General features: G+C 38.0%; 1 protein-coding gene across 2 annotated transcripts in view; it reads left to right on the forward strand.

Moving 5' to 3' along the window:
- Nucleotides 1–19,629, forward strand: part of MXI1 (MAX interactor 1, dimerization protein) — a 100,009-nt gene extending 80,380 nt beyond the window's left edge. For both annotated transcript variants that reach the window (XM_027112555.1, XM_027112556.1), the window contains exons 4-6: nucleotides 12,771–12,885; nucleotides 13,519–13,690; nucleotides 17,091–19,629. In XM_027112555.1, the coding sequence (XP_026968356.1) occupies nucleotides 12,771–12,885; nucleotides 13,519–13,690; nucleotides 17,091–17,254 (451 nt within the window). In that variant the 3' untranslated portion in view covers nucleotides 17,255–19,629. The remainder of the gene's footprint in view (nucleotides 1–12,770; nucleotides 12,886–13,518; nucleotides 13,691–17,090) is intronic.
- The last annotated feature ends 4,801 nt before the right edge of the window (nucleotides 19,630–24,430 follow it).

Consider the following 24,430-nt stretch of genomic DNA (forward strand, 5'->3'; position numbering starts at 1 on the left):
AAAAAAAAAAAAAAAAAAAAAAAAAAGATACAGGCAGGATGTACCTGGTGGTCCAGTGGGTAAGACTTCACACTTCCAATGCCGGGGGCACAGGTTCGATCCCTGGTTGAGGAACTAAGATCCCACATGCAGTGTGGCCAAAAAATAAATAAACTCCATGCCTGTGGTGATGGTTACACAACTCTCTAAATATACCCAAAAAATCATTGAATTGTACAAGTAAAGCAAGTGAATTATATGGTATGTAAATTATAACTCAATAAAAATTCAAAAAAATACATGCACCCCAATGTTCATTGCGGCACTATTTACAATAGCCAAGACCTGGAAGCAACCTAAATGTCCGTCAACATAGAGAATCCTAAAGATGCTACCAGAAAACTACTAGAGCTAATCAATGAATTTGGTAAAGTAGCAGGACACAAAATTAATGCACAGAAATCTCTGGCATTCCTATACACTAAGGATGAAAAATCTGAAAGTGAAATCAAGAAAACACTCCCATTTACCATTGCAACAAAAAGAATAAAATATCTAGGAATAAACCTACCTAAGGAGACAAAAGACCTGTATGCAGAAAATTATAAGACACTGATGAAAGAAATTAAAGATGATACAAATAGATGGAGAGATATACCATGTTCTTGGATTGGAAGAATCAACATTGGGAAAATGACTCTACTACCCAAAGCAATCTACAGATTCAATGCAATCCCTATCAAACTACCACTGGCATTTTTCACAGAACTAGAACAAAAAATTTCACAATTTGTATGGAAACACAAAAGACCCCAAATAGCCAAAGCAATGTTGAGAACGAAAAATGGAGCTGGAGGAATCAGGCTCCCTGGCTTCAGACTATACTACAAAGCTACAGTAATCAAGACGGTATGGCACTGGCACAAAAACAGAAATATAGATCAATGGAACAAGATAGAAAGCCCAGAGATAAACCCACGCACATATGGTCACCTTATCTTTGATAAAGGAGGCAAAAATATACAGTGGAGAAAAAACAGCCTCTTCAATAAGTGGTGCTGGGAAAACTGGACAGGTACATGTAAAAGTATAAAATTAGAACACTCCCTAACACCACACACAAAAATAAACTCAAAATGGATTAAAGACCTAAATATAAGGCCAGACACTATCAAACTCTTAGAGGAAAACATAGGCAGAACGCTCTATGACATAAATCACAGCAAGATCCTTTTTGACCCACCTCCTAGAGAAATGGAAATAAAAAAATAAATAAATGGGACCTAATGTGATTTAAAAGCTTTTGCACAGCAAAGGAAACCTTATAAACAAGACCAAAAGACAACCCTCAGAATGGGAGAAAATATTTGCAAATGAAGCAACTGACAAAGGATTAATCTCCAAAATTTACAAGCAGCTCATGCAGCTCAATAACAAAAAAACAGACAACCCAATCCAAAAATGGGCAGAAGACCTAAATAGACATTTCTCCAAAGAAGATATACAGATTGCCAACAAACACATGAAAGAATGCTCAACATCATTAATCATTAGAGAAATGCAAATCAAAACTACAATGAGATATCATCTCACACCAGTCAGAATGGCCATCATCAAAAAATCTAGGAACAATAAATGCTGGAGAGGGTGTGGAGAAAAGGGAACACTCTTGCACTGTTGGTGGGAATGTAAATTGGTACAGCCACTATGGACAACAGTATGGAAGTTCCTTAAAAAACTAAAAATAGAACTACCATACGACCCAGCAATCCCACTACTGGGCATATACCCTGAGAAAACCATAATTCAAAAAGAGTCATGTACCAAAATGTTCATTGCAGCTCTATTTACAATAGCCAGGACATGGAAGCAACCTAAGTGTCCATCAACAGATGAATGGATAAAGAAGATGTGGCACATAGATACAATGGAATATTACTCAGCCATAAAAAGAAACGAAATTGAGTTATTTGTGGCAAGGTGGATAGACCTAGAGTCTGTCATACAGAGTGAAGTAAGTCAGAAGGAGAAAAACAAATACCGTATGCTAACACATATATATGGAATCTAAAGGAAAAAAAATGTCATGAAGAACCTGGGGGTAAGACGGGAATAAAGACACAGACCTACTAGAGCATGGACTTGAGGATATGGGGAGGGGGAAGGGTAAGCTGTGACAAAGTGTGGCATGGACATATATACACTACCAAATGTAAAATAGGTAGCTAGTGGGAAGCAGCCACATAGCACAGGGAGATCAGCTAGGTGGTTTGTGACCACCTAGAGGGGTGGGATAGAGAGGGTGGGAGGGAGGGAGACTCAAGAGGGAAGAGATATGGGAACACATGTATATGTATAACTGATTCACTTTGTTATAAAGCAGAAACTAACACACCATTGTAAAGCAATTATACTCCAATAAAGATGTTTACCAAAAAAACCAGATGAATGTATAAAGAAGATATGGTGTATATATATATACAGTGGAATATTACTCAGCCATAAAAAAGAATGAAATAATGCCATTTGCAGCAACGTGGATGGACCTAGAGATTATCATATTAAGTGAAGTTAAGTCAGACAGAGAAAGACAACTATCATATGATATCACTTATATGTGGGATCTAAAAAAAATGATACAAGTGAACTTATTTAGAAAACAGAAGTAGACTCACAGACATAGAAAACAAACTTATGCTTACCAAAGGGAATAGCAGGATAGGGGTGGGGGAGATAAATTAGGAGTTTGGGATTAACATATACACGCTACTATATATAAAATAAACAACAAGGACCTATGGTATAGCACAGGGAATTATAGTCAGTATCTTGTAATAGCCTATAATGGAAAAAAATCTGAAAAAAAAATGTATGTATAACCAAATCACTTTGTTGTACACCTGAAACTAACACATTGTAAATTAACTATACTTCAATTTTTAAAAATGGTTAAAAAAATTGACTTGACTGAAGAAATGTTCAGTAGTGGCCAATAAAAAGAAATATTTTAGAGGAGCAGTCTGCCTTCCCTGTTCATTTAGGCATTACTTACACCTTGACTCCTTTGGCCTGGGTAGCTCCTGATTTGACAGTGCTATTGTAGATCACCAGACTGCTGAACTTGGCTGATATTTCCTTATAGAATTCCAATTCAGTTGTTTTCTCTTGAACGAAAATAACTATTTTTAATTTTTGGTTTAAACTTGGTTCCAATATTTGAACTTTGAATCCTTTACTCTTTTAATTACCTTGAAAATCCTTGCTTTTTTCATAAACAAATTAAGCATCCCTCAAGTTCAAAGTCAAGTTTCAACCTCTTTTATAAGGCTGCCTTCTCCAATTACAATCTCTCCTTTTATTCAGATTCTGTTGCCCTTGATACCTGTATGACTCATTTCATTGTGAACCAAATGAAACAAAATATTTCGTTCTGTAGTCTAGATTATAAACTCTTAAAATATACGTTTTTTTACTTCTCCCACTCAAACAAGTGTCTGGAACATCATTGCTGAGTACACAAAGTCATGAAATATACAACTGAATGATTTTTTAAAAAGAGAAAACAGACATTTTAATATTGTTAGTTGATTTCTTCTCTTTTTTTTTTTGGCTGCTTTTTTTGCGGAGGTGGTGGTCTTCATTGCTGTGCACGGGCTCTCTCTAGTTGAGGCAGGCGGGGACTACTCTTCGTTGCAGTGCATGGACTTCTCATTGCAGTGGCTTCTCGTTGCGGTGGCTTCTCTTGTTGCGGAGCACGGGCTCTAGGTGTGTGGGCTTCAGCAGTTGCAGCACACAGGCCTCAGCAGTTGCAGCACGCAGGCTCAGCAGTTGCAGCACACGGGCTTCAGTAGTTGTGGCAGGTGGGCTCAGCAGTCATGGCTTGCAGGCTCTAGAGCACAGGCTCAGCAGTTGTGGCACTCGGGCCTAGTTGCTCCATGGCACGTGGGATCTTCCTGGACCAGGGATCAAACCCGTGTCCCCTGCATTGGCAGGCCGACTCTTAACCACTGTGCCACCAGGGAAGTCCCTTGTTAATTGATTTATGCCTAGATTGTATGTTTTTTTTCACATTAAAGCGTAGTTTTATTTTTTCATCTTTTTTTTATTGAAGTATAGTTGATTTACAATGTTGTGCCAGTCTCTGCTGTACAGCAAAGTGACTCAGTTATCCATATATATATATGTATGTGTGTGTATACACACATACACACACACACACACACACACTCCTTTTTTTATATTCTTTTCCATTATGGTTTATCCCAGGAAATTGGATATAGTTCCCTGTGTTATACAGTAGGACCTTGTTGTTTATCCATTCTAAATGTAATAGTTTGCATCTACCAACCCCAAACTGTCAGTCCATCCCTCTCCCTTCCCACCTCCCCTTTGGCAATCACAAGTTTGACCTCTGTGTCTGTGAGTCTGTTTCTGTTTTGTAGATATGTTCATTTGTGCCATATTTTAGATTCCACACATAAGTGATATCATATGATATTTGTCTTTCTCTGACTTACTTCACTTAGTATGATAATCTCTAGTTGCATCCATGTTGCTGCAAATTCTGCTTAGATGTTAATATGACTTTAACTTAGATCTCACAAAACAGAAAATTGACCCACCCATTTTTTTTCTTGATATGAAACTATAGTAAGGAGTCATTTTGAAGTTTCTTAAGCTAAAAGTAAAAGTTCCTATATATGCACTGAATTTCTGGGGTTAAATAATTTAAACAAAATTGACAAGTTATTCCTGTGGCAAAATACTTGTTAACTTTACTAGTTAGTTGCTTTGTTAACTTTTTTAGATGATTGAATTCAGAGCTCCCTTGGGAGCCTCTAATTATTGCAAGAGAACCACCAGTCTCTCTCCACCCTCCAGTCATCTCACATGAGTTCAGTTGTTAGGCATATGGTATAATAATCCTAATGAAGAGTTTAAAGGCACTTTTTTTTTGAATTTTATTTATTTTTTTATACAGCAGGTTCTTATTAGTTATCCATTTTATACCTATTAGTGTATATATGTCAGTCCCAATCTCTCAATTCATCACACCACCATCACCCCCGCCACTTTCCGCCCTTGGTGTCCATACATTTGTTCTTTACATCTGTGTCTCAAATTCTGCCCTGAAAACCGGTTCATCTGTGCCATTTTTCTAGGTTCCACATATATGCGTTAATATACGATATTTGTTTTTCTCTTTCTGACTTACTTCACTCTGTATGACAGTCCCTAGATTCATCCATGTCTCTACAAATGACCTGATTTCGTTCCTTTTTATGGCTGAGTAATATTCCATTGTATATATGTACCACATCTTCTTTATCCATTTGTCTGTCAATGGGCATTTAGTTTGCTTCCATGACCTGGCTATTGTAAATAGTGCTGCAGTGAACATTGGGGTGCATGTCTTTTTGAATTATGGTTTTCTCTGGGTATATGCCCAGTAGTGGGACTGCTGGGTCATATGGTAACTCTATTTTTAGTTTTTTAAGGAACCTCCATACTGTTCTCCATAGTGGCTGTATCAATTTACATTCCCACGAACAGTGCAAGAGGGTTCCCTTTTCTCCACACCCTGTCCAGCATTTGTTGTTTGTAGATTTTCTGATAATGCCCATTGTAACTGTTGTGAGGTGATACCTCATTGTAGTTTTGATTTGCATTTCTCTAATAATTAGTGATGTTGAGCAGGTTTTCATGTGCTTCTTGGCCATCTGTATGTCTTCTTTGGAGAAATGTCTATTTAGGTCTTCTGCCCATTTTTGGATTGCGTTGTTTGTTTTTTTAATATTGAGCTGCATGAGCTGTTTATATATTTTGGAGATTAATCCTTTGTCTGTTGATTCATTTGCAAATATTTTCTCCCATTCTGAGGGTTGCCTTTTTGTCTTGCTTGTAGTTTCCTTTGCTTTGCAAAAGCTTTTAAGTTTCATTAGATCCCGTTTATTTTTGTTTTTATTTCCATTACTCTAGGAGGTGGATCAAAAAAGATCTGGCTGTGATTTATGTCAAAGAGTGTTCTTCCTGTGTTTTCCTCTAAGAGTTTTATAGTGTCCGGTCTTACATTTAGGTCTCTAATCCATTTTGAGTTTATTTTTGTATATGGTGTTAGGGAGTGTTCTAATTTCATTCTTTAATGTAGCTGTCCAGTTTTCCCAGCACCACTTATTGAAGAGACTGTTTTTTATCCATTGTATATCCTTGTCTCCTTTGTCATACATTAGTTGACCATAGGTGCGTGGGTTTATCTCTGGGCTTTCTAGCCTGTTCCATTGATCTATATCTCTGTTTTTGTGCCAGTACCATGTTGTCTTGATTACTGTAGTTTTGTAGTATAGTCTGAAGTCAGGAAGTCTGATTCCTCCAGCTCCGTTTTTTTCCCTCAAGACTGCTTTGGCTGTTCGGGGTCTTTTGTGTCTCCATATAAATTTTAAAATTTTTTGTTCTAGTTCTGTGAAAAATGCCATTGGTAATTTGATAGGAATTGCATTGAATCTGTGGATTGCTTTGGGTAGTATAGTCATTTTCACAATATTGATTCTTCCAATCCAAGAACATGATATATCTGTCCATCTATTTGTATCATCTTTAATTTCTTTCATCAGTGTCTTAGCATTTTCTGCATACAGGTCTTTTGTCTCCATAGGTAGGTTTATTCCTAGGTATTTTATTCTTTTTGTTGCAGTGGTAAATGGGAGTGTTTCTTTAATTTCTCTTTCAGATTTTTCATCATTAGTGTAAAAGAATGCCAGAGATTTCTGTGCATTAATTTTGTATCCTGCAACTTTACAAAAGTCATTGATTAGCTCTAGTAGTTTTCTGGTAGCATCTTTAGAATTCTCTATATAGTATCATGTCATCTGCGAACAATGACAGTTTTACTTCTTCTTTTCCGATTTGGATTCCTTCTATTTCTTTTTCTTCTCTGATTGCCGTGGCTAGGACTTCCAAAACTATGTTGAATAATAGTGGTGAGAGTGGACATCCTTGTCTTGTTCCTGATCTTAGAGGAAATGCTTTCAGTTTTTCTCCATTGAGAATGATGTTTGCTGTGGGTTTGTCATATATGGCCTTTATTATGTTGAGGTAGGTTCCCTCTGTGCCCCCTTTCTGGAGAGTTTTTGTCATAAATGGTGTTGAATTTTGACAAAAGCTTTTTCTGAATCTATTGAGGTGATCATAGGGTTTTTCTTCTTCAATTTGTTACTATGGTGTATCACATTGATTGATTTGCATATATTGAAGAATTCTTGCATCCCTGGGATAAATCCCACTTGATCATGGTGTATGATCCTTTTAATATGTTGTTGGATTCTGCTTGCCAGTATTTTATTGAGGATTTTTGCATCTATATTCATCAGTTATATTGGTCTATAATTTTCTGTGTTTGTCGTATCTTTGTCTGGTTTTGGTATCAGGGTGATGGTGGCCTCATAGAATGAGTTTGGGAGTGTTCCTTCCTCTGTAATTTTCTGGAAGAGTTTGAGAAGGATGGGTGTTAGCGCTTCTCTAAATGTTTGATAGAATTCACCTGTGAAGCCATCTGTTCCTGGACTTTTGTTTGTTGGAAGATTTTTAATCACAGTTTCAATTTCATTACTTGTGATTGGTCTGTTCATACCTTCTATTTCTTCCCGGTTCAGTCTTGGAAGCTTATACCTTTCTAAGAATTTGTTCACGTCTTCCAGGTTTTTTTTTGTTTGTTTGTTTGTTTTTGCATTACACGGGCCTCTCACTGTCGTGGCCTCTCCCGTTGCAGAGCACAGGCTCCGGACGCGCAGGCTCAATGGCCATGGCTCACGGGCCCAGCCGCTCCGCGGCATGTGGGATCTTCCTGGACCAGGGCACGAACCCATGTGCCCTGCATCGGCAGGCAGACTCTCAACCACTGCGCCACCAGGGAAGCCCCCTCTTCCAGGTTTTATTGGCATAGAGTTGCTTGTAGTAGTCTCTTAGGATGCTTTGTATTTCTGTGGTGTCAGTGGCGACTTCTCCTTTTTCATTTCTAATTTTATTGATTTGAGTCCTCTCCCTCTTTTTCTTGATGAGCCTGGCTAATGGTTTATCAATTTTGTTTATCTTCTCAAAGAACCAGCTTTTAGTTGTATTGATCTTTGCTGTTATTTCCTCTGTTTCTATTTCATTTATTTCTGCTCTTTATGATTTCTTTCCTTGTACTAACTTTGGGTTTTGTTTGTTCTTCTTTCTCTAGTTCCTTTAGGTGTAACGTTAGATTGTTTATTTGAGATCTTTCTTGTTTCTTGAGGTAGGCTTGTATTGCTATAAACTTCCCTCTTAGAACAGCTTTTTCTGCATCCCATCAGTTCTGGATCATCATGTTTTCATTGTCATTTGTCTCTAGGTATTTTTTGATTTCCTCTTTGATTTCTTCAGTGATCTCTCGGTTATTTAGTAATGTATTGTTTAGCCTCCAGGTGTTTGTGTTTTTTACATTTTTTTCCCTGTAATTGATTTCTGATCTCATAGCGTTGTGGTCAGAAAAGATGCTTGATATGATTTCAATTTTCTTAAATTTACTGAGCCTTGATTTGTGATTCAAGATGTGATCTATCCTGGAGAATGTTCCATGTGCACTTGAGAAGAAAGTGTAATCTGCTCTTTTTGGATGGAATGTCCTATAAATATCAATTAAATCTATCTGGTCTATTGTGTCATTTAAAGCTTGTGTTTCCTTAGTAATTTTCCGTTTGGATGATCTGTCCATTGGTGTAAGTGAGGTGTTAAAGTCCCCCACTATTATTGTGTTACTGTCGATTTCCTCTTTTATAGCTGTTAGCAATTGCCTTATGTATTGAGGTGCTCCTATGTTGGGAGCATATATATTTATAATTGTTATACCTTCTTCTTGAAATGATCCCTTGAGTGTCCTACCTTGTCTCTTGTAACATTCTTTATTTTAAAGTCTATTTTATCTAATATGAGTAGTGCTACTCTGGCTTTATTTTGATTTCCATTTGCATGGAATATCTTTTTCCATCCCCTCACTTTCAGTCTGTATGTGTCCCTAGGTCTGAAGTGGGTCTCTTTTAGACAGCATATATACGGGTCTTATTTTTGTATCCATTCAGCGAGCCTGTGTCTTTTGGTTGGAGCATGTAATCCATTCACATTTAAGGTAATTATCGATATGTATGTTCCTGTTACCATTTTATTAATTGTTTTGGGTTTGTTTTTGTAGGTCCTTTTCTTCTCTTGTGTGTCCCACTTAGAGAAGTTCCTTTAGCATTTGTTGTAAAGCTGATTTGGTGTTGCTGAATTCTCTTAGCTTTTGCTTGTCTGTAAAGCTTTTGATTTCTCCATCAAATGTGAATGAGATCCTTGCAGGGTAGAGTAATCTTGGTTGTAGGTTCTTCCCTTTCATCACTTTAAATATGTCATGCTACTCCCTTCTGGCTCGTAGAGTTTCTGCTGAGAAATCAGCTGTTAACCTTATGGGAGTTCCCTTGTATGTTATTTGTCGTTTTTCCCTTGCTGCTTTCAATAATTTTTCTTTGTCTTTAATTTTTGCCAGTTTGATTATGTGTGTCTCAGCGTGTTTCTCCTTGGGTTTATCCTGTATGGGACTCGCTGCACTTCCTGGACTTGGGTGGCTATTTCCTTTCCCATGTTAGGGAAGTTTTCGACTATAATCTCTTCAAATATTTTCTCTGGTCCCTTCTCTCTCTCTTCTCCTTCTGGGACCCTGATAATGCGAATGTTATTATGTTTCATGTTGTCCCAGAGGTCTCTTAGGCTGTCTTCGTGTCTTTTCATTCTTTTTTCTTTATTCTGTTCCGCAGCAGTGAATTCCACCATTCTGTCTTCCAGGTCATTTATCCGTTCTTCTGCCTCAGTTATTCTGCTATTGATTCCTTCTAGTGTATTTTTCATTTCAGTTATTGCATTGTTCATCTCTGTTTGTTTGTTCTTTGATTCTTCTAGGTCTTTGTTAAACATTTCTTGCATGTTCTCCATCTTTGCCTCCATTCTTTTTCTGAGGTCCTGGATCATCTTCACTATCATTATTCTGAATTCTTTTTCCACAAGATTGCCTAGCTCCACTTCATTTAGTTGTTTTTCAGGGGTTTTATCTTGTTCCTTCATCTGGTACCTAATCCTCTGCCTTTTCATCTTGTCTGTCTTTCTGTGAATGCGGTTTTTGTTCCACAGGCTGCAGGATTGTATTTCTTCTTGCTTCTGCTGTCTGCCCTCTGGTGGATGAGGCTATCTAAGAGGCTTGCGCAAGTTTCCTGATGGGAGGGACTGGTGGTGGGTAGAGCTGGCTGCTGATCTGGTGGGCAGCGCTCAGTAAAACTTTAATCTACTTTTCTGCTGGTGGGTGGTGCTGGGTTCCCTTCCTGTTGGTTCTTTGGCCTGAGGTGACCCAACACTGGAGCCTCCCTGGGCTCTTAGGTGGGGCTAATGGTGGACTCTGGGAGGGCTCATACCAAGGAGTACTTCCCAGAACTTCTGCCAGTGTCCTTGTCCTCATGGTGAGACACAGCCACCCCCTGCCTCTACAGGAGACCCTCCAACACTAGCAGGTAGGTCTGGTTCAGTCTCCTATGGGGTCCCTGCTCCTTCCCCTGGGTCCCAATGTGCATACTACTTTGTGTGTGCCCTCCAAGAGTGGAGTCTCTGTTTCCCCCAGTCCTGTCAAAGTCCTGCAATCAAATCCTGCTAGCCTTCAAAGTCTGATTCTCTAGGAATTCCTCCTCCCATTGCTGGACCCCCAGGCTGGGAAGCCTGACGTGGGGCTCAGAACCTTCACTCCAGTGGGTGGACTTCTGTGGTATAAGTGTTCTCCAGTTTGGAGTCACCCACCCGGCAGTTATGGGATTTGATTTTATTGTGATTGTGCCCCTCCTATCATCTCATTGTGGCTTCTCCTTAATCTTTGGATGTGGGGTATCTTTTTTGGTGAGTTCCAGTGTCTTCCTGTCGATGATTGTTCAGCAGTTAGTTGTGATTCCGGTGCTCTCCCAAGAGGGAGTGACAGCACGTCCTTCTGCTCTGCCATCTTGAACCAATCTCAAAGGCACTTTTTAATGTGGACTTTATTTTGTTTAGTTTTAGTCTGTTCAGCAAGAGCACTCTGTGATCATGTGAGAGTCCTCACCTAAGAGATTTTCCAATTAAAAAGGAAAATTCTACTAAAGGTTCTATGATTTTGGGAAGCATAGCAGGGGAGGAGAGTGACTTTAAAATTGTTAAATCTCATTAAGGGGAATCCATTGATAATCCTTTAATTTAGGGCAAGTTTAAAAAAATTTTTTCCTTATCCACATTAGGTATGTCACGTTTCAGCCTGGAGCCAATTACTAGATTTTAGTTGTTGAACTCAATAAAGAGATTTGAAATGGAAATGCTAGCAGACCTTTAACTAGCTGGGCTAGTGGATACTGGAAGAATCTTGACAATTCATCTGCCAGATCTCTGACCTCACTACCCTTAATCATCCTTACTTGTCAATGACATAATTGGCTGCCTTATCATATCCCTCTTTGAAATTGCTAGCATTTGAGAATGTCTCTTGACATTATTTCTTATGTATTAAGGCAAAGAAAGCATAGGTCCGTGGTTGAGCTAGTAGACCGTTTTGGCCCTCTTTGAGGAAAAAATGGAGGATGTGTTCTGTTTGTGGGACAGTTGAAACAGTTGCTAAATGTTCAATATGGCTCTTTACAGAATAGAGCCTAATCTATGAGCACATCTGTGGATTTTCTTTTCAGATATATTATTAAGTGATTAATTACGTTATACTTTATGAAGCACAGGACCAGATATATGAACTAGTATTGTTTCAGGGTGAAATTATGTACCCAGAACTCTCATCATGGTAATCATAGTTCCTGTGGGGTATAGGGAATATAAATTCATGAGGCTCTCTACTAGCATTTACAGAGAAAATTTCCCTAACTTGCCCATAGGATGGGTGTATTAAAGAATACAGTGACTTTTAGTGAAGAATTCTGTCATGGCTTTTTTCCATGTGTAGAAAATTGGAGGTGGTGGGTAAGGGGTAGTAAGAGGGAAGAGGGAGACAGAAATAAAAATGAAAAGCTAATGATAGCTGGTACACTTAGATATTAGGAAGCAGGGGACTATTTTATGGGTGGTTGTTTCAGTGGCTAGAATTGATCTCAGGGCCATATATTTTGCCTAACCCTATCCTCACTGGCCACAGAATTTTGCTGTTTTTATTGTGTTGGATCATATGAAGTTGCCATTTTTATAAGTGAGAAATGGTTGAATATCAGAAATTTTGTATGGTTCAGCCTAATACATAATAACATAAACACTGTAGGATGGCTACAGTTGTGGAGAGGGGTGTGTGTGTGTGAATGAAAGGTGGAAGGGAAGAAATGGAAATTTGTGAGCATTTTGGGGTGCTCTGAAGCTGAAAACCTCTATTCTAGCGTGTGGTTTTACACATTCAAAATCAAATACAGTTGCCCAAATATGTTTTCCTACTTCCACATTAATACAGTTGAGACAGTTTATGGGGCAGGTTAAAATTAAATCACCTCTGACAGAGATAACCATTGGGGATAATAATCTGAAGTGACCGATGTTTTCAGAGTACAACAGAAATGTCAGAAACTGAAAACCTGTAGGCACACCTTCACTTGCATGCAGATACTTTGTTGAAACTGAAGAATTAGGGGCGTAACATGGTTATAGACTGAATAATGTGCAAATTCTTATTTGTCTTAAAATAGGCTTTAGGATGTTTTTAGTGGAATATTCAGGCTGTACTGATTGGACTTTTTTGTCTTTCTTAGACGAGCTCATCTTCGCCTGTGTTTAGAACGCTTAAAAGTTCTGATTCCACTAGGACCAGATTGCACCAGGCACACAACACTTGGTTTGCTCAACAAAGCCAAAGCACACATCAAGGTAGGAATTTTTTGTCATATTTTCACATGATTCTCAGTCCTGCTCTCTTTTTAGCAATGATTCCTATTCATATATATCAGCTAGCACAGTGACCTCCTTTAATAACTGACCTCAAGAGAAATTTTCTGAAAACTTATCAGCTAATCTGATGGGAGCAACATAACCTGATTACATTAAATTGTTTTGACAGCGTGGTCATTTGAAGAGCTGAGAATACTAGGAAAATAACAATTACTCTGCTGATACCCTGAAGGAAGGCAGTTGTGCCCTCTGGTGGAGATGACTTCATTTGGCTGTGTCTCTCAGTAATTTTCCATCAAACTATATGGCAGAGCAAGTTTCTCTTTTGTGGTGGTAACTTGACAGACTTTGAGAATTCTATACTGTTCTAGTAATGTAGCACTCATTACACACACACACACACACACACACACACACACACAAAGTGAAGAAATAACTATTTTTCATGTTTAAAAAATATATACTTATGTATGTTTTTATGTATACACACACATGTATAGTCATTCATGTTTTCTCTGTCAAAGAAGAAATCTTTTGAGATGTTAGGTAGGAATCAGTTTTATTGTTTGTACTGTACCTCACACAAACTTAAATATCACTTTATCATTTTAGAAACTTGAAGAAGCTGAAAGGAAGAGCCAGCACCAGCTAGAGAATTTGGAACGAGAACAGAGATTTTTAAAGCGGCGACTGGAACAGCTGCAGGGTCCTCAAGAGATGGAACGAATACGAATGGACAGCATTGGATCAACTATTTCTTCAGATCGTTCTGATTCAGAGCGAGGTAGGCAGTGAGCTTCTTTGCTAATGAAACACTAGCATCCCTGTATCTGAATTTAGAGAGGGGAGGTTGGGTGGCATTGTATTTGCTTCCTTTTTTGCCAACATTGAATGTAGCATTCTAGATTTTATGTAGTCACAACATTGTCTAGCAATGCCTGTATGAATTATAGAATTTTTTTTCTTGATTATATGTATATTGAAAATTTTCCACTTTGAAACAATTTTAGACTTAAAAGTTGTAAGTTTTCTGTAGAAAATTGTTGAGTTCTCATATACCCTTCACCCAGGTTCCCCTAATGTTAGTATCTTATGTAACCATAATAGTTATTGAAACCAGGAAATTAACATTCATGCAATACTATTAATTAATCTATAAACCTTATTCAAATTTCACCACTTTCCCCAATAATGTCCTTTGTCTGATCCAGGATCCAGTGCAGTATCCTACATTGCATGAGATATTTCTTCAGTCTTTCTTTCATGACCATGACACATTTGAAGAATATTGGTCAGTTATTTTATGCAGTGTTCCTCAATTTGGGTTTGTCTGATGTTTTTCATTAGATTGAGGTATTATACATTTGGGGGAAGAAATATCACAGAAGTGATGTTGTGCCCTTCTCAATTCATAGTATCAGGAAGATACATTATGTTGATATGTTTTATTACTGGTGATGTTAATTTTTTTTTTTTTTTTGCGGTACGCGGGCCTCTCATTGTTGTGGCCTCTCCTGTTGCGGAGCGCAGGCTCGGGACGCGCAGGCTCAGCAGCCATGGCTCACGGGCCTAGCCGCTCCGCGGCATGTGGGACCTCCCCATACCAGGGCACGAACCCGTGTCCCCTGCATCGGCAGGCAGACTCTCAACCACTGTGCCACCAGGCAAGCCCTGGTATGTTTGAATTAGAACCCAAACAAAGTCTACATTACATTTGTTTGTACTTTTTAAGGTACGGTTGGCCCTTGAACAACACAAGTTTGAACTGCACAGGTGCACTTAGGTGTCGATATATTTCAATAAATATGTGCTACAGCACCTACATGATCCATGATTGGTTGAATCTGCAGATAGGGAGGGCTGACTGTAAGGCTAGACTCAGATTTTTGACTTTGTGGAGAGTTGGCATCCCTAACCCCCTGAGTTGTTCAAGGGTCAACTGTACTTCTAATCTATAATAGTTTTCCCTTTCCCACTTTTTTTTTCAGTGCCAATTATTTCTTGTAGAACCTGGGAAACTGGGCCATTTTTCTTATAGAGTTTCCCACATTCTAGATTTGGCTGAATGAATCCTCGTGGTGGCATTTAACATGTTCTGTCCCTCATATTTCTTGTAAACTGGTTGGTAGATCTAGAGGCCTGATTTAATTCATGTTCTTTTTTGAGGCAAGAATACTTCATGGCGCTGTGTACTTCCTGTTGCATCAGTGTTATTTTTGATTGTCCCATGATGGTGATAACATTGGTCAGTGGGTTCAGGTGATGTCATGTTTTATGCAGATTTATCAACCTTTCACTTAATAGTTTTAACGGTCATTGATGATTGTTGCTCAATCAATATTTCATTAGTTGTTACAAAATAGTGATTTTCTAATTCTATCATTCTTCTTGTGTTTATTAACTTTTTCTTCTTTAAAGAAGAATATTTCCTCATCAACTTTTTTGGTTACCCTCAAATAACCAAAAAGTGGGTACCTCCTTGTACCCACCCCACCTCCAAATTGCAGAGAGAGGGTATGTTTTCATCATTATAAATGTTCTCATTTTTTTAGTATTCCCAAAGTGCAAGTACCTTACCAAGTACCATTCTTGTTCTTCTCTGGCAGCTCTCTTTCCCAGAGTTATAGGAACTTTTTTAGTAACATCTCTAGTCCATTTGGCTAGAACAGTCTCTCATTTTATTTTGTTTTGAGTTCAGCATGCTCTGTTGGATAGGGTGTCTTGATTTTGTTTCCCAAATGTAGGTTGGATGAGTGTTCTGTGATACTGGGAAACACTAAATAGCCTGTGAAGCATTATGGATATGAAACAAATAGTTATGAATTCATAGGATTATTTGTACAGCCTGTTTGGACAACTGCCTGCATTGTAAAAACAGATTGCTAGGGCTTCCCTGGTGGCGCAGTGGTTGAGAGTCTGCCTGCCGATGCAGGGGACACAGGTTCGTGCCCTGGTCCGGGAAGATCCCACTTGCTGCGGAGCGGCTGGGCCCGTGAGCCATGGCCGCGGAGCCTGCACGTCCGGAGCGGCCACAACAGTGAGAGGCCGGCGTACCGCAAAAAAAAAAAAAACCAAAAAAAACAGATTGCTAAAACTTTTAGAAGCAACAAGCCCTTTTGAAAATTATGCTCTTTAAAATAACTTACTCTGTCTTCTTGCGCTCAGCTAGAATCTGTGTTTCCTAAAGTGATTGTGTGAGCAGTGTGAATAGCTAAAATCAGTGCCAAATGTGAAACATCAGGCTTTGAGTTTGTTTTAAGAGAATTGAAGAATATTGAGTTCATCCTGTCTGTTATGGGAGGAAGTGGTCTTTCAACTGCCTTTAAAAAAAAAATGTGTATTGCTTTTTATATATTATTGGTGATTGTATATGTAGTATTTAACAATTAAAATATCTATACATAGCTGGGTCATATATGTATTTAGATTTTTTTTAATCATGTTTGGTTTTTGAAGTAAAGTTAAATACCACCAGTATTAAATAAAATGCCTTTACTGTAATTTTTACTATAGATCTCACTATAATCCAGAGACTTTTAAGACTCATGCCCTCATTTCAAGCTATATTTGATGCAAGAGAATTTAATTGAAGACAAATCTCTCAGAGTCCACTTTATAATGACTGGCTAATTTTGGTTACTGAATAGTCAGAGATCTTTATGATGAATCCTAGAAGTCTATCTGTAAAATAATACCTAGAACTATCTGTAAAATAATACCACCAAAGGGCCGGATGGATACATTTTCTAGTTCACCTGTATTCAGTTTATGCTTTTTCCCCCCTTTAAGGCAACTCTGCTTAATAAAGATCACTGAGAATTAGTTTCTAGTTTAATGCAAAACAAATGTTGTTAAACCACTTGGGGTTGGGATCTTTTAATATTAAGCACTAATTCCCAAATAGGTCAAGTGCTTTTGGTGGAAGGTCTAGACGGACTGGTGTCAAAGGCTTTAGTAAACTTGCTGCTTAAATTGAGACCACCACTGTATACCAGACATTTCCCTTGTAAAATATATCCCTGTGTCTCTTAATCTTTGGGTCCTTCTGTTCTTCAGAGATCACTGATAATAGTTTGTATAACAGTTTATACTACAAAAAGTAGTTTCTTTTCCTCATGCCCCCCTGTTCTTGAAGGCACACGTATACTAGATTACTAACATTCTTCCTTTTTTCCCTTTGGCAGAGGAGATTGAAGTGGATGTTGAAAGCACAGAGTTCTCCCATGGAGAAGTGGACAATATCAGTACCACCAGCATCAGTGACATTGATGACCACAGCAGCCTGCAGAGTATTGGGAGTGACGAGGGTTACTCCAGTGCCAGTGTCAAACTTTCGTTCACTTCCTAGAACCCAGCATGACATAACAGTGCAGGGCAAAATATTCACTGGGCCAGTTCAATCCAAACAATCTCTTAAATTGGGTTCATGATGCAGTCTCCTCTTTAAAGCTAAACAAAACTATACTTGAATGGAAGGGTCAAGAGACCTCTGTTTAAGCAAATACTTAGCAAAAAGTGGAGCAGAGACTCCCTCAGCAGAACAAATATTCTAATATTCATATCTGAAAATCAGTTTCTAATGGCAGCAGAAAACGTGTGAAATTTTCTCGATTTGATTTAGTTGACTTGAAAGAGGACATTGGAGATTCCATCCTCTTTTTCTTTTCAAGTTTGCTCATACTACATTGATTGAGTAGACACATTTAAGGATGGGATTATGAACACTTCCTGAGCTTTTTTGGTCCTAAAAACAAAAATCAAACCTATAGTAATGACAAGATAATCAGGCATTAATCTTGGATAGCTAAAGAACTATTAAAACTCAAGCCTGGGACAGCTTCTCATGAAGCCTGTGGATGATCAGTTCTTTTAAAAAAAAAAAAAAAAGCTCATTTCATGCTCTGCAAAAGGAGAGACTCCCATGAAGCCTTTTGAAAGGGATCATCATGCAGCTCAGCTTTCTGTTGGATTCCATGCTAAGCAAGCTAACCTTATCCAGCATTGTTAGCACTAGGGCACCCAACCGCCAGCTCTACAGTCAGCTGCCCTTAGGCCCTTGGGTCTGTGTGCATGACACCCTCTACCACACAGGGCCTGAGTTCGGATAGAGGGGCCAGAAGGAAAAAGCTCCATGTGCCTCTGTGTCTGCGTGGCCAGAAGAGTTGTGCACACAGATTAGCAGGCCAAGGTCTGAGCCATGGCAGCATTTTTATTTCAGATTTTGATAACTGTTTGTATGTGTTGAAAACCAAAATGACATCTTTTTAAAGCTTGTCCATAAAAAACATAGACGTCTTTTATAGTGAAAAACACATGGGAAAAAATCATCTATTTTGATGCAGCATTTGATAATGATAAAACACCTCACACCTCACTCTTTATAGTGCACAAAATGAATGAGGTCTGGGCTAAGTAGAAAAAAGGTCAATGCTGTTTTTGTTTTCTTTTAGAATCATTACCTTTTACCATCTTTTAACCATCTGATATCTATAGTAGACATACTATCATAGTTAACATAGTTAAGTTCGGCACTTGTCTCATTTTAATGTAAAGATTTGCTTCTGTTTTCCTACAGGCAGTCTCTCTCCCTCACAATCCCATTGTGCAGGTGCTATTGTTGCTCTTGTCAATATTTTCAGAAATGTTATTTTAAGTGAAATTCTAGCCTGCACTTTGATGTCACGTGTTCCCTTTTTGTCTTTCAAACTCCCAGGTTCTCCCCTGGCCCTCTCCCTTACCCCAGGAAGCCTTGGAGACCTTACCCTGGCTCTTTGGACTTTGTGTACTTTAAATAATTTAACTACCCTTAATTACTTAAAAAAGAAAAAAAAAGCTTTATGATTTTCATAACTTATTGCTGATTTTAATGGGTTAATTTCAGTCCTGTAGTTTTATTTTGCTTAGATAGGGCTGGGCAAGGAAAAAGAAAATAAAGACAACCATATTTAGCAGTGCAGTTGTGTGTGTAATGTTAGACCATCCTTTGTAAGTAGCACTTTTAACAGCTCTCACTGCTTCTATATATGAAGTGAACCATCTTGGTCATACACAAGGCCTCATCATATACTTACTTGTTCTTGTGCTCTTCCCGTGCCTCCAAAAATATTTTGTCCTTGACTGTGGTATGTTTGAGTGGAAGAAGTTCTTTGAAGTAGATGTGTGAAAAACTGCATGCCTTTAGAAGCCCATTATTAGAACTTGCTACTTCAGGTGCTGGGGACTTAATGAAAAACATGATAAAAGAAATTCATTTCTGTGGCCCAGGTAAATTATTTCTGGTTTCATTTATAATTACTCCTGGCCAGGTCAAAATGTTGCTCTATATGTTTGCTTATTTTTGACTTTCCCAAAGGGGACAGTTTGAAGACTCTGCTAACTACCATGGAAAATAAATGGAAGCCAGTGACAGAGCTTCCATTTTGTAATTCCCATGGCATTCACTTGCATCACTCGCCGAGGGCTGGAATTTGGGACTTCATTTAGGTGAACTTGAGGTGCTGCAATTTTGTTGTATATGTACAGGATGGTGGGCTGGGAAGCCTTTGTCACGAACCTATAGTACCTATTTCAACTGCCCCCTAAATTACTCCTTCCCTGAATTTGTTTTCCTTGGGGGAGGGGATGGATTGTATGATGAATAAGTATTAATTTTTTTTAAAGACAAATGGACTTTGAAGATACAAAAAGTTAACTGCAAGAAATAAAAATTGTGAATGAAGAACACACGAGTGCTTTTTGTACCGCCCTTCTCTATGAAGGAAAAAATATGAATGAGCATATCTTGAGGCAACTATCTCCTTAAATGTCTATGTTTATACCACTTCAGTGGTCTGAATTAATGGCAGTTTAATCATTGCCATTTCCTGTTCAGTAATTTACAACAGGTGCCTTCTTGACTGATAATTCCACATAACCTAACTGCAGATGGTTTAATGTACCCAATAATCTTAATTTCTTCAGGTAGGACACAAAGCCATTTGTCATTCTAATTATCTGTTCTCCAAATAACTTTTTAGGGAATCCCTTTGACTCTACTAATATTCAAATTGAAAACCAATCTGGAAGTTCCCATTTAGTCCTTACTAACCTGAGTTAACACTGCCCCCTATGTAAAATGTCTGAGTGATAAATTAATAGGTACAGGTAAATCCTATTTCTGTGCATATTATTACCAAAGAAGATTGTGATGAAGTCATTGCGACTCTAGTTTCTGATTAGAATAGGTATGAGAAACTCCAGCAGAAATGCCTTTTCTAGGGCCGTAACAATGACAGTTTTTAGCATTATGAAGGGATTTTAAAAGGCAATGAGGATTGTTCAGGCAAGGCTTCTAACCTAAAGCCACACTGCATCCCCGGTCATTTCTCACAAGGAAATGGTCTACCCTTTCGGGGAAGGGTTTTTTTGAGGGTTTGTTTTCTTCCACTTGAAGAAGCAACTAGCTGCCCTTTTTCTTTTATTATCCTTCCACCTCAAAAATTCCACACTCCCTTCCAAAAAGAGCATAATAGGGGAAGAACAAGCATTTTGATTACATTTAAATAGCAGTTCTAACATTCGCTAAGGACCCTGGGCAACATACTAAATTTCTTCATGGAGACTTGTTTCCTCCTGGAAAGTTGATAGAAATACTACCTCTATTTTGAAAGACTGTTAAGGATTAAAACTGATATATGTAGACTGAGTGAACTGATGAGGATGATAATTTTTGACTTTCTGTTTGAATAAAAAAAGAAAAAAAAAAGACTTACAAAAGCGGACACATGTGGATCCATGCCACCACCACAGCCCAGGAGCATGTAGTGCCAGAAGGAAATTAACAGGTGTTATACTTCTCTACTTCCTCCGATGAATGCAGCCTTCTAATCTCTTCATCCTTAATCTTGAATTTTAGTTATTCTGACTCTGGGTCTTGCAGAATAAAACTATTAATAAAATGATTCATTTTCACAAAATTCTGTGGCAGGTTATACATTGTAAGAAGTAAATTTTGACATCCTATAGAAATTTTTAAATAAAGCCTTTATAAGATTTATGTATCATTGGTTTTAGTGATTACCTGGTCTTCCTAAAAAAAGGAAAGGGCCTGAGCTTGAGTATGTTATACACTGATAGTAACCATTGCATAATAAATTGAGTGTCCTAGTTAATATTTTAGTGCTGGCCTCACCATGAAGAAAAATCTTATTGGCCTAGGTACCAGATCCAACAGGAAACTAGTTTTCTTTTGGAATACATCTGATTCTTGGAAATAATAAGTGTAGTTCAAAATAGATGTACTGGCTGACAGCTTCAGTTGTTTGTTTTACCTTTCTATATAGTAATTATTAGGAGAAATGGCTTAAATGAAGCTCTTATAAAGTACTGCCAACTTCCTATAATTTTGGAATATTTTCTATTTTTTCAAGCTCTTAGCTATGGAAAAATGCTTTTACTCTTTACTAGTAGGACAATAACTGGGATATTTTAGATTTTCACACCAGGGTACAGAATAGCATTGTAAAAACATAAAAGCCATAAAATATCTCTAAAATGTATGTAAAAAATAAAAATTTAAGAAGTCAGTTGTTTCTAAATTAGCAGCTTCATCACACTCACTCTGAAAGCTAGGTCAACTAAACCTGACAGGGATTTTGGAGGGAAAAATTCTGAGCAAAAGAACCAAAGGGATACTTACTCCTCCTTCCTGCATACTTCTGAGCAATTAACAATTGGGACAATTACCATCTATTAAAGACTAGCCTCGCTACGGATCTCAGGCTTCAACTCTAGTTTTCCCAGGATGTAGAGTCAAGTGTTTCCTCCAAGCCTGAATTCTTTGTTTCTCTGGTCAGAAATTCACTGCATCTTGCTAAAGTGAGTACAGGGCTTGAAAGGAGAAAAAACAAAAGCACATCAGTTTCACCAAAAAAGGAAAATCATGAGCCAGCAAAATAATAACCATGATTTTTGTGTGAAGTAGCTCTTCACACAAAAAACAAACCTTTTCTCCCAATAAGAATAACCATAGCTTCTTTAGCTGTGCTCTTAAAAAAAACTAACTGGGGAAACAAGTTACAATTTTAATAATTCCAGTAACAAGTCCATACTGGTTTTGTAAAAATGAACTGGTAAGGTGCTTGGTGGAAGTAAATTGCCAGTTTTTATTTCTGGGAACTAAAAGATGACAAGTAGCCATAATTTGATATTTTTAGTTAGTTCAGCTGTCAGCTAACCCAAGCCCAGCATTATTCTCAGATCTGCTTTTCGCCACTCAAGGCCACAAAAGAACCTTTACATACTTAAGCTGAATGGCAGAAAAGGCAAGCGAGGACCCTCACAGAATAACACCTTCATCTGTTTTTGTTTGTTTGTTTTACTACTTTTGGCTAGGCGAAAACAAATTCTTAGAATGTCAATATTACGGGTTTCTGAACCTCTTGAGATGTTTCTTAAGAATACGTCTATACCCATCTATACAGGTACGCTTTTTAAAAAAAATCATAGTATAAGGGGAATCAATAGCTTTGGTTTTGTTTAAACTATGGCATTACCTGTTATTTTACCTGCTATGCTTTTCCTCTCCACTGCAGTAAAAATTCAGTTTAACTTGCAACTCAAAAATCCTAGATACAAAGAATGTTTACGTTTACTGTTGAACTTGTAAATTACCATTTATACTAACTGGTTGTTTCATAGTTTAATACAAATACTTAATACAATTCAGCACATGTTTATTGAACTCTCTAAATATTTTAACAAATACAAAACCTTGTTGGGTTTAATACATTTTCTTCCTTCTTTTATATCTCAGTTAATACCCAGTTGAGGCAAAAAGCCAAATCAAAACTCTAATACTTCGCTTAATTTGCAAGTGGTGTTTTTCACCTTATACAATCACAATCTACAGACACCACACAACTTACAAAACTGAGTTTCCTTTGTCACTTCATGGTTTTCCCTTGCTATTTTAAAGGCATACAGAGCATTAAAACTGCATTGTAATGGAAACACACGTGCATGCACATGCACATCCTTTGTTGTGAAAAAACAAGTATTTAAAAAAATGAGTTGTTACGTTAAATGGATGCATTTTCACTTTGGTTTGATGCCCAAGTCTTCATAATTGGGCTCAGAAAATTGCCACTTATAAATTTTTGCCTTCATTTCAAAAATCCAACCGTTTTCACATTTAACCTAAAACATGGTGCTCAGCCAGGGATGCACATCAGAATCACCTGTGTGGTGTCTGTCAAAAAAACAAGACATACCTTGGCCTGGACAGGCCTGGAGTAGGACCCAGATCCAAGAATCCCTCATTAATCTTAATCAAGAATTACGAGTGGGGCTTCCCTGGTGGCACAGTGGTTGAGAATCCACCTGCCAGTGCAGGGGACACGGGTTCGATCCCTGGTCTGGGCAGATCCCACGTGCCGCGGAGCAGCTAAGCCCATGCACCACAACTACCGAGCCTGCGCTCTAGAGCCCGCAAGCCACAACTACTGAGCCCATGTGCCACAACTACTGAAGCCCACGCGCCTAGAGGCCATGCTCCACAACAAGAGAAGCCACCACAATAAGCCCGTGCACCGCAACGAAGAGTAGCCCCCACGCAGCAACCAAGACCCAACGCAGCCAAAAATAAAAATTAAATTAAAAAAAAAAAGTGATTTTATTAGGAGTGTAACCCCCTTCCCACTAAGAAACAAACCCTAAATACAAAAATTTAAACCTCTATCAGGATTACTTAATGTCTTAGAACTTTGGTAATTTGGTAACATTTCAGTAACACATTTATAAGCAATAGTATTATTTCCATTATAATGTGAATTGTTATTCAAGTTAAGGAAAAAAGATCAGATAGTCATCATTAGCTCTGCACAGTAGTAGCAAACACTTCTATCTATAGTGCTTACAACATACCAGGTACTCTACTAAACACTTCACACATATTAACTCACTCATCCTTACAACCTAATGAAACGTATTAATTTAATTCTACAGCTGAGAAAACTGAGGCAGAGAATTATGCATACAAATAATAAATGAGGGAGCCAGGATTCAAACACAGCAGTCTGGCTCCAGAGTCCTTGCTCTTCCAATATGACTTTTCTATATGTTAATTAAAACACTGTTATCTGTGATTAATATTAAAATTTAAAATTGTTTTGGGGGTGTTAGGACTGTACTTTCCTTGAAAGAGCCAATAACAAAGTCAAATGTCAAGTTTTGAGAAAAGACAAATGCAACCACAGCCACGTGGGGGCCATCAAGTATGGTTCAGTCTGTCCATTTCAGAGCTTCATGTCTCCTTTCTTGACAAGAGGGTAACCTCTCCATTAAATTTTATAACAAACCTTCATAGACCAAGCATCATATTTGATTTTAGAATATTGAGAGCTTAACCACCTGCATTTGTAAAATACCATTGGTATCATGCTCATTAAGATTTTCTCAACTTCAGCATCCATTATGAGACAGGTCCCCCCAGGATTCCTAATTTTTAAGTTTAGTCCAGAGAAACTATCATCATCCTGACAACAGG

The sequence above is a fragment of the Aethalodelphis obliquidens genome, unplaced genomic scaffold (genome assembly GCF_003676395.1).
Source record: "Aethalodelphis obliquidens isolate GAN/ISIS:26980383/991018 unplaced genomic scaffold, ASM367639v1 scaffold11, whole genome shotgun sequence".
NCBI lineage: Eukaryota > Metazoa > Chordata > Mammalia > Artiodactyla > Delphinidae > Aethalodelphis > Aethalodelphis obliquidens.